This window comes from Daucus carota, chromosome 1, assembly GCF_001625215.2.
Source record: "Daucus carota subsp. sativus chromosome 1, DH1 v3.0, whole genome shotgun sequence".
Classification (NCBI taxonomy): Eukaryota; Viridiplantae; Streptophyta; class Magnoliopsida; order Apiales; family Apiaceae; genus Daucus; species Daucus carota.
In genome coordinates, this window is record NC_030381.2 from 16,696,798 (window position 1) to 16,714,280 (window position 17,483).

Consider the following 17,483-nt stretch of genomic DNA (forward strand, 5'->3'; position numbering starts at 1 on the left):
AGTGAAGACTAATGAATAATTAGTTACAAAGATCACACTGCAGATGGACTTGAGAGCAACACGATGTAAATTCAAATAAAATTGAGACAATACTATTCCAGTCTGCCTTCCTTCACCTAAGAAAGGGCCATATAAGTGATACTAACAGACAAAATAACAAACCAGCTATCACCTCAATGTACGAGGGAATAAAACAAAATATACTGTATACTGCATAACTAACTACTCCCTCTGTCCCAGTCAATTGTATACGTTTCTTTTTCACTGCTCGACACGCTTTTTAAGGCTCTTATAAAACATAGTTCCACAACTTATTTTTAAGATTTTCTTTTTTTGTATAAAAATATAAATGTTATACTTTTATACAAAAAAAGAAAATCTTAAAAATAATTTACAGAACTATACTATATTGAAGCATTAAAGTCCGTGCCGCGCCCCCGTCCCCCAATGTATACTATTGACTGGGACGGAGGGAGTACCAGATTATTTGATAATGGATAAACATAGATATTAAAGCTGATAATATTCCCCTTCAAGCTGGTGAGCCAGCATGGCTTTTGTGACGTTCCCAGCTTGTCAAACATGGGATTGGTGCAGCTTGACTGGGAGAATCTTAGCCATAATATCAGCAACCTGATTAGCAGAGGACACATGTTCAGAGATAATACTCCCAGACTTGAGTTGATCTTTAACAATGACAGTTAATGTCAAAATGTTTAGTTCTTTCATGCATAACAGAATTGGTTGCTATGGCTAGAGCAGCTTGGTTGTCACACTTAAGCAGAGATGGAGGCATGTTTTTGGCCGAGATCCTTCAACAAGGAGTGTAACCAAGTCACCTCGCGGGCAGTCAGGGCCATTGCTCGATATTCTGCTTCTGTAGATGAGCGAGCAACAACCGTTTGCTTCTTGGTCTTCCACGAATCCGGTGCCTCTCCAAGAAAGATGCAATATCCTGAGGTTGATTTGCATGTAGCCAAACACCCAGCCCAATCACTATCACAGTATGCTGTGAGAGTGGTTACAGATTTAGAAGCAAGCAACAAATTTTATTTTAAGTAAATCTTATTCTTAATAAAACGACTAGAATTTTAAGTAAGGGTTTGAAATGGCTAAACACGTTCTCGGATTCTAGCCTTCTGCGAAATATTCAACTACAAATACTGTTTGTGTTTATTTTGATGAAATGGAATACAGATTTATAAAATAAAAAAAAATTATAAAGAAATTTTATGAAAGAAGAATGTATGAAAAAATAGTAACTAAATAAGTAAATATTAGTTAGTCCAAATATTCTGACGAACCATAAAAAAGTATAATGAAAAAATGGAATGAGCTTACAATGGAGTATCTGCTTAAATTTTTAGTTCAAATAGTTCAGAAAGGAATGAAAATTATATACATTTCTCTAATCACCCCAATTTAGAATAAAGTTTCATTCCATTCTTTTTCGTCCCATTCCATCAATGTGAACCCAACCTTAATTCCGCATTTAGTTCGAGATGCATAGCATGAACCAATAATTAATATAACTTTTATTGATACAACAGAAGGAAAAGAGGAAATAGCAGAGTTAACAATTAGTACAACAGATGGATCTCAATTATCACTTCCCCAAAGACTGTGGCATCTCATCTTCTAAGTTGGCTGTAAACATGGCTGCAACCACTTCCATTCATGTACGTTCATTTGATTACAAGAGTAACCGGCAGATGAACGCTAACAGTGTATATGAATCAGAGTCTAGTGAGAATCTTCTACGAAAACATTAGTCGATCCATTACCAATTTGACAATCTTGGGTGCATCAACAGTAACAGCTACCTTTACAGAGGGTTTACCAGACCACTCAGTCACTTCACCAAACCTTGTTTGACGAGAAAAAGAAGGAAACAAATAAGTTAGTCATAGTGATGACATGTGTAAGACATTTAATCTATAATAAGCCTAATTACAAATAATAATATGATATTTGAAAATAAGAATCCGGACAAGGAGCAATGCAACATAAAATTTCCAACTCTTTCCCATTCATAGCTACAAGCCCCCCCCCCCCCCCCCCCCCCCCCCCCCCCCCCCCGGCTGAATACAGTGGGCTTCCCAGGTCACAGGACGTAATATGATTTTAAGTGGGGAACTTATTCCTTGAGCAATCACAACTGCACCTACTCATCTTTGGAATGAATTCCTTGTTCTGTTTTTGAGCATTTTTATAATGCATTCAGAAATAAAATTTAAGAGCTCATGAACAACGGTTTCAGACGATTCGGAACTGCAGCACCAAATTTTGGTGCAGGTTAAAGCCTACTCACGGATTTTAGAGCACCAGGTAATTTTCACTTTCTTTTCCTTATACTTTAGCCTTTAGGCAGGACAACCCTGTCCCCTCCTATACAGAAAGAGTAAGCACCTTTACCGACTGTTACTTTGAGCATCCAAAATACAATTACATTTTTATCTCAAAATTTTACAACAATAGTATAACTGTTACAATTTGGGACAATAAGCACACCAATCAAAATACGAATATTTGGGCTGTAAATCAATAAATCAACATTAACAAATCAAGTTTCTCAAACAAAACTCAGAATCATGAATAAAATAGGATTCAAATAAACAAAGACACGGCTTCCAAATTTATTTAAATATAAAGTGCATTTCAAATATCTGATCCAAGTAACTTATACGAACCTTGAGCATCTGAAAATTTTAGAATGGTGAGACGCAAAGCCCATCAAGCTACTTACCTTACTAGCTAGTCTGGTCATACAATCTTGTAAATTAAAAGCAGTATATTTTTACAAAATATAAATGCTACATCGAAGGGTACCGAAATTTTCAGTGTCAACCGTACAATCATGTTTAAAACCTATGTTACTCCGACTCTTCTATTTAGGTTGCCGTACCTGTGTCGGACACGACGCTTATTTCGTCGGATCCTTTGACTAAAATGTGGACACTTGGACCAATTCAAATATCAAATATAAGTAGAACTTACAATTCAAAAGAAATATATGAGAAAAAGAAAGAAGCAAGAATGGGATTTAAGTACAGAAGACGCCTAATTTGCAAAATCACGTCTAATTTGAGTTTCATTATTACTTTATGTAAAGATGTCTAACTCACCATACTTGTTTATCAGTATACTACAATATTTCCCGTACCCGTGTCCAAAAATAGAACAGTGTCCCCATGCCCCAACATTCAAAGTTCTCAAGTCCAACACTCAGATATGTGTCGTTTCCGACACTCTGTACCCCAGCCCTAGTAACATAGTTTAAAACAATAATTTTAATATCCAATTTTTTAACCCAAAAGCTTAGCCTATCTAAGGTCATTGCATGTGACACAGTCCAGAAATCTAGAAGATGCTACAAACGATAACACGGTCCAAAAGTTAATATCTTCCCTCACTAACATATCTCAAAATGCAAAATGCACTTCAGCGCTCCCTAGGAAGGTATCAAATACCTCCCGAAAATGCACCAATGGGCAATTTCTGATACCTTGGTGAGGGACACGATATTAACATTTGGATCGCATCACTGATTTATAGCAGCACCTAGAAAACCAGACTATGTTACTGGTTTTAGTGATTTGGGTTTAAGTTATGGCTTGCATGCAAATTACTAGTTGTATTGCGAATTCTACTGTGTCAAATTGAGTTATATGAAAATTTGTCCACTTATTATGGATATAGCCTTTAACCCGTGCGAAGCACGGGCGCATATATAATTTGTAACTTATTATTTATAATTGAAATCTTAATATCATTTTATTAGTATTTTAGTATTAATAAATTGAATTTTAATTGAATTATATTAACTAACTAATTATATTTTCTCACAAAAGTTCAACTTTTATAATTTATTATCTATTTATAAATTTTTTGTTGTTATTAATATGTTGATATTTGTCGTGTAACGAATTAGAGTTAAAAAGAGTTATACGAAGGATCTTGTTTAAAAAAAGATATTCAAAATTGTATATTTATAACTTTATTTTTAAGATCATTATAATTTTTTATAAAATATTATATGATGATGTAATTATCATGAGTGTTTTTAGTATTTGAAACTGTTTAACAATATAAGAGTAATAGAGTTGCACATGTTATAGAATTCTAGTTCTGGAGGGAGAGTACCAAACCAAAATAATATTTATAACTTTATTTTTAAGATCATTAATTTTTTTATTATAAAATATTATATGGTGGTGTATTATCGTGAGTGTTTTTAGTATTTGAAACTGTTTAACAATATAAGAGTAATAGAGTTGCACATGTTATAGAATTCTAGTTCTGGAGGGAGAGTACCAAACCAAAATATAAAATTATATATTTATAACTTTATTTTTAAGATCATTAATTTTTTTTTATAAAATATTATATGATGGTGTATTATCGTGAGTGTTTTTAGTATTTGAAATTGTTTAACAATATAAGAATAGAGTTGCACATGTTATCGAATTCTAGTTCTCGAGGAAGAGTACCAAACGAAAAAAACATAACTAAGACATGACCATACCAAAATTTTGTACAACTACAAATTATACCCATGTTGGCTTATTATAGTATAGTATAGATTATTAGTTTATTTCAGAAGAAAATTATATTTAAAAATTTAATAAAAATTAATATATTATAAAAAATCCAAATCAAACTATTAATCAAAATAAATAATATAAAAAATAATTTATAAATGACGGGCCCATGCCTCGCACGGGCTTCTAAGCTAGTTGTTTTTTATATATGATCATTGTGGGCACTTGAAATTTATTTAAGTTTTGACATAGAAATTATATTTATTTTGTAAATATATTGCTTTTAATTTATAAGCTATAAATGTACATGTCCCAACTAGTAGTTAGTAAGCTGCTCGACATTCTCACTATTTTAAATCTTTGTAGGTCCTTGAGGTTTGTATAAGTAATTCAAATTTAAGTAAGTTTTTTTGTGGGAGATCTTTGAAAAGCTCTTTTATGTTTAATAAATATTGTGATTTGCATCTCTGTCTGTTTGAAACTTATTTTATTTATGATTGTTTAATACACTTGATTTGATGATGTTGATTTTGAGATTTACATCTCATTAGTCATATTTTAAGTGCTTTTTAAATTCTTTTCTATCTTTCGACGCAAAATATCTTTAAAAATTATCAATAGCTTACATTATGTTAGTCGTTAGAGATATATGCAATAATTTTCATTTCATAAAGCGAATTCTTTAAAAAAGCATCTATACTTTAGTATCACATATACTTCATTCCAGTACTAGACCACCTAAAAGCTCAATAACACAAAAAAAATGTAAATGTGGAAAAACATTTGATGCTCCCGACCGTTTGCTAATCAAACATTTAGTTTCAATTCACTAATGCTATGATAGATTGTTGATTCTACACCCAGAGAGAATTAAGATTAATCGATTAAACTAAGTTATTTTGCTAGCTATAAAACAATTTTAAATAAATGTATTTTTGTGGACTTGGGTAGCATAAGAACATCCAGCTTTTGGAAAAAAAGATTTGCTTGTACAATTTTTTATCGTAGATGGGTCTTATAGTCATCCGCATATTCAAATTAGCAGAAGTACAAAAAATAGGAAAACTATGCTAGTAAATTAAACTTTTTATAATTATAAACTTAGTATGCATATTACAAATACATAGGCAACTAGATTAGTACCCGGGCGGATGCCTAGTCAAAATATATTTAATTCATTAAAAAATATTGTTTTAGATATATAGTGGGTGTTTGGCCGGATTTAAAAGCCCGGCTTCTGGGTTTATAAGTTAGAAGCACTTATTCGTACCGTTTGTGTAAAAAGTCAAGTACTTATAAGAAGCTGAGAATACTAGCTTTTGTTTCATGGCTTCTACTTATTTCCCAAACACTTTAATCACTTATAAGTCTTAACTTGCTTCTAACTTCTACTTCACTTCTTTACTTTAAGCAAGAAGCACTTATTTTAAACTCATCCAAACGGCCCCATAATATTAACTATATATATATCATATAAAATTATTTAATATTATTTTACTAATATATATCATATATAATTATGATAAGTATATTAAAAATTATTAGGATAGTTTGCAAAAATACTCATGTTTTCAAACTTATTTTCAAAAACATGGTCGAAGTTGCAACTGAGGTTGCAACACAGTGATTTACGGTTGATTTTCAGGTTAGTGGCGTTGCAAATGAGGTTGCACTGCATTTTTGAAATAAATTATTGCAACTTTGGTATTTTTGAAAAAAACCCAAATTATTATTACTTTTTTAAAAATAGTATTATAAATATCTCATATATTTTTGTCATAATTATTTACTATATATGAAAATATGTAAGTAGTTAATATATATTTATGTATATAATAATACTTGCGGATATAATAAAAAGTAATAATGAATAATATTTAAAATAAATAAATTTTTAGTTAGAATTGGAGGTGAGAGAGAATTGGTGGGAATTATAATAAAAAGTGAAAGTTATGATGGGAGGAAATCAGTGGAGGTAATATTTAAAGAGAGTGAGAGAATAAATAAAATAAAGTGATAAATTAAGTTGGTGGCAGGTGATGTCAGCAATAACATGAGAGCACGACACATCATCATTAATGATGCAAGAAATTGAATGAGAGCTTGACACATCAACAAGCTGTTTTTTGTTTTAATTATATGTATGATGTTCCCGTAACGTACATTCTAACAAGTCTATCTTTTTGGATGGAGGTACATCGGTGGGTAATTAAAAGAATAATACATACTAGGGTCTAGGCCTTGGATTAGAATATAGTGAATGAAGCAATACCATGATAAGACCATATCAGTTGACTCGTGTTACCTCTAGAGTCTAGATATAAATTATATAATGGTCCTGAAAAACACTTTTACCTCTTTTGTTTGTTGTCAAATAAAGTCAGGCCTCTTGTTATGCCATTCGTCTGAACTCTGACAGCACCTTCTGTGTACGTTAGTAATGAAGGATGCACCGCTGCGAGAAGGGCAGTTGGATCATGAAGGTAAACACCTGCGACAATCGCAAATCAGCATGGGAATCAGATATTTAAATATGCAACTTTCTAAATATTCCAATTGACAGACCTTTTGTGCAGTACGCTTCACGATGATAAGAAAAATAGACTTCTAAAATTTTGCAGAGGTACTCAGCAAATTTCCCGCTGGCCTTGGCCAGTTTATCTCGATCCCCATCTATAATACACCAAAGAAAACAATAAACCAATGATGAGAGCATCACCGGAAAACTTTTACATAGTTTAATTATAATATGCATTTTATTTGTATACGCGTCTCTGGCCAAAGTAACAGAAATGAGTCTCTCCACATTAAAAATAAGACTTACGCGGCAAAAGTTTGTTCAGACCTCTGTGTTGGTCAACTCAATTTTAAATCGACTGCTATTAAGGGTGCAGAAAAGGGTACCAATAATGAGATCAGTAAGACTGCTGGCTTCTACCAGATAACCTATTTGTTCTAATAATTTTGCTGCTCCCGCAAGGCTGCAACAAGTGACGAAGATGAATTTGATAATGCTACTTGACCTATCCCTACTAATCTGGCAGGTCGGTTCAAATTGAGAGGTAGAGGAAATTGCTTCCAGAAGAGGCTAAATCCCATGGCTGTTTAAATAGCAAGTGATCCTTCCACACCTAGAGGCTGGCGGAAAGGAAAAATGGTGGGTTCTATTACAAGGGAATTTAACAAATTCTTGATAGAACCTCTTTGGCACTAGCACTTTTTATCTATCTCTTCCTAAAAGCCTAGGGGGTTATCTGGACACTGCTCTGTTATATCCTAATTTTGGTATTAATGTTCCAAAAATCATCAACCTTTCATGTATCATTATTCAAACAAACTGTTGGAGATATCCGGTCCATCTGATGTTATTCTTTAGCTCTTTTGCTTTGGGGTTGAACTGGAATGCATATGACATATGCCATCCAGGAAGAGGAACCTATTTTTTAAAACCAGCTCTCAGAATCTAAAATGTAATCTCTTTCTCATGATGAAATCATTAAGGTACAAACTGTTAGTTGTATAATGAAGAAGTATGGCTATCAGCTAATAATGTGCACAATAGATGATGGATCCAGAAGTGCAACAGGATGAGCAGAAAAATACTGCAACCCTACTACTTCAAAATTCGATATAGATTTAAAATAATTCGCGTTCTTGAACAGAATACTGTGCAATGACACTACTTAGTCTACTCCATCATGTTATTTTATAGCCTAAACAATAAATGTATCTCTAACTTTGTAACAAAGAAATATGTATGATGTATCTTTAATCTTAAAAACACATACATTGACTTGGACCTTTATTATTGGCTAGATAAAAAAATCGACCATACTAAAGTTGGGGATGTTATTGAAGAAGACTTGTAATTGGTAAGTGACTAGATATAATAAAGCATTACCTGTCATAACAACTTGGTGGGTCACATTTATCCCGACAGCTAAGATGTTAGCTCCACTTGTGAAAACAATATCTGCAGCATCTGGATCACCAAAAATCTGCCAGTCCAATGCATAACCAAAAAGAAATGAATAATCATGCCCAACGGAATAAGTGAATCAAGTATATCAAACCAGGCAGGATGTATATGTAGGGACCTGTTAGAGCCTCCTCTTTATATAATATAAATATAGTTGTTATGTAAGCTTCCACGAGATTGTGCAATCAGAATGGGTAATGGTATTTATACTAATAAACTCATGCACACATCACTAGGTAATATTTGAGAGATCACAAACTCCCCACACACATTGATATCCAATTCATGCCTACCACATCCTGCAAACAATTTTCTATCTATACTCGTACTAAGATATAATTTTTCCCTACAAATAGTTTCTTTGAGATTTGTAACTAACACAATGCAGAATTAACTCCATATCCTCCCAGAGATTCTAATTCAGCATATTCTTCATTTAAATCTTTAATCAAGAGCACTAATTATGTTTGACTCAAATAGTATTAATTAAAATCTTTAATCAACAGGATAGTCGTTCATTAAAGGAGGTGGTTAGTAATAAGACAAACAAAATCTCTGAACAATTAAAATATCTAAGCGGAAAATGAATCATTTTACAACTAGTTCATGATTTAAATTTGTGTACCAAATACATTTTGTTAACAAATGACTCAATTAACTTGTCAAAGGTAACAAACATTTAGTAGATCAGTAGCACAAAAAAAGTCCCCAGCTTCCAAGATAAGACATATCTCACACATTTACCTGCCAAGTAATAGTAACTGCACACATATATATATTGAAAATAGCAATAGACCCATGTCGTACACCAATATTTAGTGTAAGATTTTAACTTTGAGGCATAAAGCCAGTTTGGTTCCGCATATATGAAAACTATAAGTGCTCGTATCCAAAAATAAGTATGAAAACAGGTACCAATTTTGTGGTTATTTCATTGAGAAATGCAGAAAAGAAAGTTTAGTTAATTACTATACCCTACACAAATAATTAGTTAATTACACACTTGATTAAATTGTAGGTTCATTCCATGTTAGTTACATGAAAAGATACACCAAGTGTGCAGAATGAACAACTTACATTTGCTTCAGCTGCTGGATTAACATTTCCATTCACTGAAAAGGCACCACCAAGAATAACTATCTCCCCGACATTTTTGGTGAAATTGGAATCCAACTGAATAGCCTGTTAAATATTGAAATTTTACACAATAATAAAATTCAACTTGGTTTATAGCCAGGTAACATGTATATGGTTAGCTTATCAAAAAGACGGAAAAACTCAGAGAGTCTGACCAATGCAATATTTGTAAGGGGGCCTAAGGCAACAACACTGACTTCTCCGGGGTATAAATTAGCTTGCTCAACAAGAAATTCGGCAGCTGACTGTTTGATTGGCTTTCCTTTTGGTGGAGGAAAGTTTTGGTTTCCAAGTCCATCCGTGCCATGCACAAAATCAGCAATACGCAGTTTTGTACCTTGCTAAATATGAAAATAAATCGTTAAAAGAAATGATATACTCCCTCCGTGCCGCCAGATTGTTTACGTACACTGTTTGCACGCATTTTGAGGCTTTCGTAAAGTATAGTTCTATGACATATTTTTAATTTTTGTTTTTTTCGAATAAAAGTTTAAACGTCAAACTTTTTTTCAAGAATTTTTAAAAAATATATATATATATATATATATATATATATATATGATGTAAGTATATTTTATAGGAGCCTTAAAATGCGTGCCAAAAAGTAACGTAAAGAATCTGGTGGGACGGAGGGAGTATACAATAAGCTTAATAGAAATATAATATAAGAGAAGTAGATACATAGTATCGAATAAAATAATGTATATCAATTCAGGTCAAGTTAAAGAGTGTTATACTGTGATCGTGACATGAGATCCTTCAGCCACTGGGATATCAGACCTTCCTGCAACCTCCAACTATATAGCAGAATGAGAAAAACTATGATTAACAAAAGAATATCCATCACAATTTCACATTAGTAAAAAATAAAGTTAGACCAACATAGCATTAACATGGATGTCTCACATTTCCTCACAAATGAGCACCAGATCTGAATAGATGTCGTTGTGATGAACTACCAACTCTCCCAAAACTCTAGGATGTCGATACATTATTTGATCATATTTGTCTTCGATAGAAAAGTGCATAATGGTAATTTAACAGCAAAAGTGCAGGATTTATACATGCACTTTGCCAGCATACCACTTGCAATACTGCATGTCTGGCACTACCACTAGCAATATCGAAGTTCACATATTGTCTATTTCAGCTAATTTTGTAAGGACTTTTTCATCTAATTCACATTCCAACAACTAAATGTATATTGCATATGTTTGCCTAGAGCCAGTAATATAGGTTTTTAAATGAGACCCGAAGAAACCACACTTAGCTAAAATAGACAAAATGTGCATAAATAGAACAAAAAAAATGAAAACAAATTGGGAACTTTGGTAATAAGAATGATAGTTCTGAAATCGTAGTATTTGCAAGTGGTATTTTGGTCAAAGTGCAAGTACATGGAACCTCCTTTACTCTGCACTTTACTCTCTCTTAACAATTTATCTTTCAAGATTAAGGAGCGGATTACTAGGTACTCATCTTTTCAGGACAATAATTAGCCTAAGTCAGAAATGAATTTTTATTTTTAATATTTTGGGGGTAGTGGGATTAAATTGAGACCCCTGGCATCATCACTACAATAAGCCACTAACTCCCCCACGACCAGCAACCGTTAGAACTTATAAGCGCCTAAATTGGATCATATATTTTTATAACTCGGCACTTTTATCTCATATGTATATATAACCAATCCGACTTAATTATGCACGTACAAGGAGCTATGCAAAAAATTCAAGCACACAGTATACACCTAAGGTCATTACCAAATGCAAAGCATTTCGAGTGGCAAGAGTAGTGTACACATTCCCATATATAGTTGTGAGTCCAATCACTGTCACTTCGGGTGAATTCAACGCCACAAAGATTGCCATAGCATCATCTGCATAATTAAAACAAAATGTTGCAGAAGCTATATAACTAACATTACCATATCCTTCTACTTCATTCAACTTGAGTCTAAAACAAAAAATCACAAAAGGGTTGCATTTCTCCAGCTAAAGATTTTGATCTTTAACATGGGGTTCTAATTAAACTGATCAAAACAAAAAACCCGCTGCAGATTTTATAGCAATTTCTTGTGAAGTGGCACCTTTCTTGGAAACTCCTATTACAAGTAGTAAAATAAAAGCTGAAAGACACAAACATGTAAGTATATATATATGATGATACAGTATTAAAATAGCGTAGAGAGTTGTATATTACCGATGCCTGGATCTGTATCGATGATCATCTTCTTGGGTCCAGCCATTGTCTTGCCTTTACAAGATCTTGTTGACCCACCACTGCTGTTAACAACAATCTTTTAGTTGGTTATAAGTACATCTCATAAAAGGGTTTGTCTACCGTGTCCACGTGCACATGAGCAGGGAAACTCATAAATTTGGTGTGTTTATTGACGTGTTTGGTGTGAATGCAGAGCGCCATCATTAAAACTTAAAACGAGTGTAAGCCAATCAAAACATAAAAATACTATCAAATTTTGTGCTTATTGTGTGCCCATGGGCACACACCGGAAAAACCGTTAATAAAATTATGTTATTTTATAACAAAAAAATATTGGATGTCATAATTACAAATAATAATATTTTAAATATCGGATTAAAAAATAATATTATCTCAAATATCAAATTTAGAAAATATGATCCCAAATATTGTTTTGTAAGGTTATATTGTACTCCTTCCAATCTCATTTACATGTCATTTTTGAAAAAAAAAATTGTCTTAAAATACTTGTCTCATTTCTCTTTTCAAAGCAAGTTTTCGAATGTCTCCCCAAAGAATACTCTTTTTAATGTTTGATTACCATACATAAATCAATTTAATGTGGTACATTTATTAAGGATAGACAAGAAAATCAAATATTCAACTAATTTTTTTTTAAAATGTGTAATTTTTTCAAAATAGACATGTAAAAAGAGATGGTGGCAATATAGTTCTTATAATTTCTTTAAAAAAACCTGCACCACTTAGGGTTTATCAAATTTTTTTTGTCCAATCCCATAAGTAAACACTTGGGAACACCTTATTCATATTATGTGAAACACTTAAAAATTAATTTCTGATTTATAAGTCAGAATCTTAAATTTTGAAAACCTTGACTTTTCTTAATGAGTTATCAAATTTTTTTTGTCCAATCCCATAAGCAAACACTTGGGAACACCTTATTTCTTAATGATATGTATAGGATCATTTTAAAAGATAATTTATGATACCTTATAATAATTAATCATTTTTTATATCCGAAAAGTTGTAAAAATCAGAAGAATTATCTAAAAACATAATTTAAAAGTTACTTTTACTTATAAATAGTTTTTCACTTATAAGTAATTCGTGTATAAATAATTGACCAGAGCAATTATAAACTCTCCAAATTAATATTTGTAGATAGTATTCTATATTGAGGATATGAGAATTCAATTCTTGTATTTTTTTTAAATACATGAAAATGAAATAGTTCACGAAAAAAATATTTATTTTGAGTATTAATATTAGTCATAATATTAAATTTTGTACTCAAAATTGAGTTTGAGATTACGTGAAAAAACTGAATTCAAATGATTTAATTATTTTATTCAATATATATATATATATATATAGCCTGTTGCTCAAATGAGAACTCCAACTAATGTGAGATGTGAAATCTAATCTCAGCAACATATTTTTATCCCCCTAAATTAAATCTCAGCCACATATTTTAAATTTCCATTTTATCCTTCATGTCTTTCATCCATCTCTCTACCCACCACACCCCCACCCACCACCACCACCACCATCACCACCCCGACGCACCAACGCCACGCACCAGCTCCACTCCGAACATCAGATCTACTCATCTCTCTCTAGCACTACAGTAGCGCGATCTGCCGCCGACCTCTGACACTTCACGACTGCCGCCGACCTCTCTGCCATGTCGCGACTGCGGCCGACGTCTCTGCACCGGCAGTCCCCCGGCTACCACTGCAGCAACACATCACATGTATCCTCTCTATCTCTCTCTCTCTCACATCTCCAGCCCCGCTCTCTCTCCCGTTTTATTGTCGCCGCCGCCACTGTGGCAGTGGCTCTGCCACAAACACACTCAGAACCGCCGATGTCCCGCTGCCATCGTCGACGATCCGATGTTGTTCCCCATCATCGATCCAACTTCAACGCAGCACGCACCCAAGCTCCAGATATACTTAAGTGCTTTGTGTGTACTAGTGAGTGCTTTGTGCATTTAATAAAGGCTTTAATTCAACATAACAATAGAATAAATGCTTTGTGTACTTATTTAGGGCTTTGTGTCTTTTTGGTGGCCTTTGCCTTTCAATGGTGGTGAATCAGATAACAAGATTAATATCTTAAATGAGGTTGGTGAGCTCTGTGAGGTTAAAACTAGTGACTTTAGGTGTTATTGTTTCCTTTGCTAACATCACACATTTGGTTGATCTTGATCGATGTGTTTGTTCAGGGAGGCATGTCAACTATCTTCTTCGATTCCAAGACAATTAAGATCTTTGTGGTGACGAATGGAGCTGTACAACTTGAGATGGCATGTCCGCACTTGGCACGGGAGCAGCAGGGCCAATGACAACAAGACCGTGGTGGCTTTCAGGAGGGCCAATGACAACAAGGCCACGGAGGCTCACAAGAGCAGGAGTAACAAAAAAAATCATCTGCCGGAGAGGATTATCAAAGTAATGGAAGTGATGAAGATTAAGTTGAAATACTTTATTACTTTTCTCAATTTTTTAAAAGAAAACTCTGTAATATCATTAAGAAATTATAGTGTGGTTTTCTAAGACTATGTAAAGATAATATTTTGATGATGATGCCAAGATTTCGTCGTTGTTTTTAATTCAGCAGATATTTTTTATTTTAGTTATTTGTGTACATTATTTAGTGTTTTGTGTGTATATGTTTTGGTGCTTTGTATATATATTATAATGCTTTGTATTTTATTTTTAGCTTATGTAAATTTGGTGATTTAATTACCTGTTCAGAGCTCTGATTGTAGATAAAACCAAAGTGATACCTACTAAACACAACATATATCATCTTGGAAAACATGCATTGTAGACAAATTATTTAAAGAAAAACTGTTAATGACAATACAACTGATTCTTGATCAAAAAATTTATATACATTCCCACTTTTTCTTAATTTATATTGTAACAACTCATTCAACGATGTATACTCTTCGGCGATTAAACTAACTTATCTTGATATTGTTACCATACACCTCATCTATGCTTTACACTTAGATGCACACTATATGTAAAAAGGAGCCCTCTACAACTGCAACTACAGCAATAAAGTTCAGAAATCTCCTCAACGAGCCATAATTAACATGTATTCATACTTTACAATGAAAGGCTGTGTTTGGCGTGACAGTCTTCTTGTTGCAACCTTGTCACGTAGAATAACAGCAAGGCCTGTGTGGAATCTCAAAAATTATAGTAAAGGTCATCTTCATTTTTAAATGCTTTGTGTATCTTTTTAAGTGCTTTGTGCGTATTTTATACTTAAGTGTATATTTTATACTTCTAACTGATGTTTTTGTGTATACTTAAGTGCTTTGTGTATATTAGTAAGATGCTCTGCACATGTTAAAATAGTGTAAATGGATTCAAAACCAACATATGAATTAAATTGAATTAAACTTAATGAAATAAATGCAACTAATTGCAAACACACAACTAGTGCTCTGCACATATTAAACTGATTAAATCATAAACAAAACCCTAAGCAAAGTTTTTAATTAAACTCAGGCGAGTCGATCACAATAGTAGGTAGCGCCAACAGGTTTCTCACGAAACTAGCAGAATTCGTAACAAACGCGATCACCGGATCATACAACTTCACCGGATGCTCCAATTTCGACGGAGTTGACAGCGGATTCGCCGGCTAAACAATAACATTCATCGAAATCAGTGAGAAGTAGAGAACTGGAATGTACAGTGAAGGCGGCGAGACAGTGAACACTACTTTCTGGCTCGAAAGCGACGGGAACCGAGAGCGAAGCCATACGGAGAGACGGCGAGATTGTTGGACGAACTGAGAGTAGGAGAGACGAGTGGAAGAGGCGTCAATGAGGTAGGATGTGGTTTCCGGCGAGAAAGAGGCACTGGAGTGAGGAGAGAGGAGGTGTATTGAATGGTATGACAGGACGCGTGAAAGGAGTGGAGATGACATTTTGAATTAATGATTTGGGCCCTCATTTTAAGCTCAGTATCTAGTTCTCACCACTTAAAGTTCTCACTAAGTAGCCCTTAAAAATATATATATCTATATTATACTGTTAAACCATTAAAAGTTTGGTCGGTCGGTCGGTACTTGGGCCAAAATACGGGTCTATCTATCTATACTATACTATTAAAACCGAAACATTAAAAGTTTGGTCGGTCGGTCGGTAATTGGGCCAAAATACGGGCCTATCTATATAACCAATTATTCTGGGCCTATCTATATAACCAATTATACTTTTTAATTTAGGCCAAAGTACGGGCCTATCTATATAACCAATTAATAATCCTTTTAAAAACCGAAATATTAAAAGGTTGGTAGGTCGGTACTTGGGCTGAAACAAAAGTTTGGTCGGTCGGTCGATACTTGGGCCAAAATATGGGCCTATCTATATAACCAATTATTCTGGGCCTATCTAGATAACCAATTATACTTTATAATTTGGGCCAAAGTACGGGCCTATCTATATAACCAATTAATCCTTATACAAGTTGGGTTCAGTGAAGGACAAAATATTTTGGAGACCTTAGAGACTAATGAATTAACCATTAGATCATAAATTAAGGCTACGGCTAAGATTAAACAATGGTATAAACATTTTTAAAAAGAAATATATTGTCCTTTATACATACGTATTTTAGCGACTATTCCGTTAACATGAACACATTAGTGCGGAACATTATCCTATATATTTCTCAAACAAAACCGGCAGTCACAGATAGTTGTAGAATAGTGCAGGACCGTGATCTATCATGCAGTTTCGGAGATTCGAAGGACAGGAAAACAGAGCAACACTTTGTCTATAGATGGAGAATGAAAGAAAAGTAACGAAGAATGTAAACTACGTTACATACACTGGAGAGATAAACAAGATCAGTAGTCACAAGGATGATGTACGTGGCTCATATCCATAAAATTCATTAGAAATTAAACCACTCCTAAAAACTAGTAACTTCCGTATTAAAATTTGGTATACAGAACTATGCGTATAGTGAAGAATAAAAATTAGAAAAGCCAAATAATATCAGCCATCAGATAGATTAAGGAAGATATGCGGTTAAGATGTTGGTCTCCAATACTCCAGAAAATTGTGGTCTTCAAGGAACTTTTCTCTATACGTATATAAAAGATTCCGTGAAATATTATAAAAGGAATTATTTCATCAACTTCATTTTCTCTAATATTTGTTATAGTAATTGCTTTAATTTTGTATTCATTAGAGAAATTTAAACTTATAAAAATACCTAATTATCTATTAGTTCTCACCTATATTATATACTAAAATACCTAATTATTTTTTAGTTCTAGCTTATACATCATATTTATATTTGTGTAAATAGCATGAAAGTATCTTTATCCATATGAAAATATTTAAATTTTTTTCACATTTATATATCCATCCTCACGTAATCAGGGTCTTATCTTCACACTTTATTGAACACAACACATGAACCATTTTTACTCCACACCTAAGGCATTTCTATTAAGAAAACAAGCAAGGTGTGATTATAAAATATATTCCATATATTATGTGCACAAACAATGTCACTAGCAAATTGTTTTGAAAAAAATCGTTTTTTTTTTTGCTAATTGATTACACA

General features: G+C 33.2%; 1 protein-coding gene across 1 annotated transcript; it reads right to left on the reverse strand.

Annotated features, from left to right (window-relative positions):
- Positions 1-1,484: 1,484 nt before the first annotated feature.
- Positions 1,485-12,003, reverse strand: LOC108205583 (probable uridine nucleosidase 2). Its single transcript, XM_017375537.2, has 9 exons — positions 11,860-12,003; positions 11,421-11,536; positions 10,395-10,454; positions 9,813-9,998; positions 9,598-9,702; positions 8,443-8,539; positions 7,107-7,214; positions 6,897-7,032; positions 1,485-1,866 (listed from the first exon to the last, which is right to left on the reverse strand). Exons 1-9 carry the CDS (start codon positions 11,903-11,905, stop codon positions 1,758-1,760), a joined length of 963 nt encoding a protein of 320 aa, XP_017231026.1. The 5' UTR covers positions 11,906-12,003; the 3' UTR covers positions 1,485-1,757.
- Positions 12,004-17,483: the final 5,480 nt, after the last annotated feature.

Excerpts from the sequence above, each read along its gene's own strand:
- LOC108205583 (XM_017375537.2), bottom strand. The coding sequence starts at position 11,905 with ATGGCTGGACCCAAGAAGATGATCATCGATACAGATCCAGGCATCG. Across the intron at positions 10,455-11,420 it reads CTCGAAATGCTTTGCATTTG|TTGGAGGTTGCAGGAAGGTC; the intron begins GTAATGACCTTA and ends TCTGCTATATAG. Across the intron at positions 9,999-10,394 it reads GATCTCATGTCACGATCACA|CAAGGTACAAAACTGCGTAT; the intron begins GTATAACACTCT and ends TTTCATATTTAG.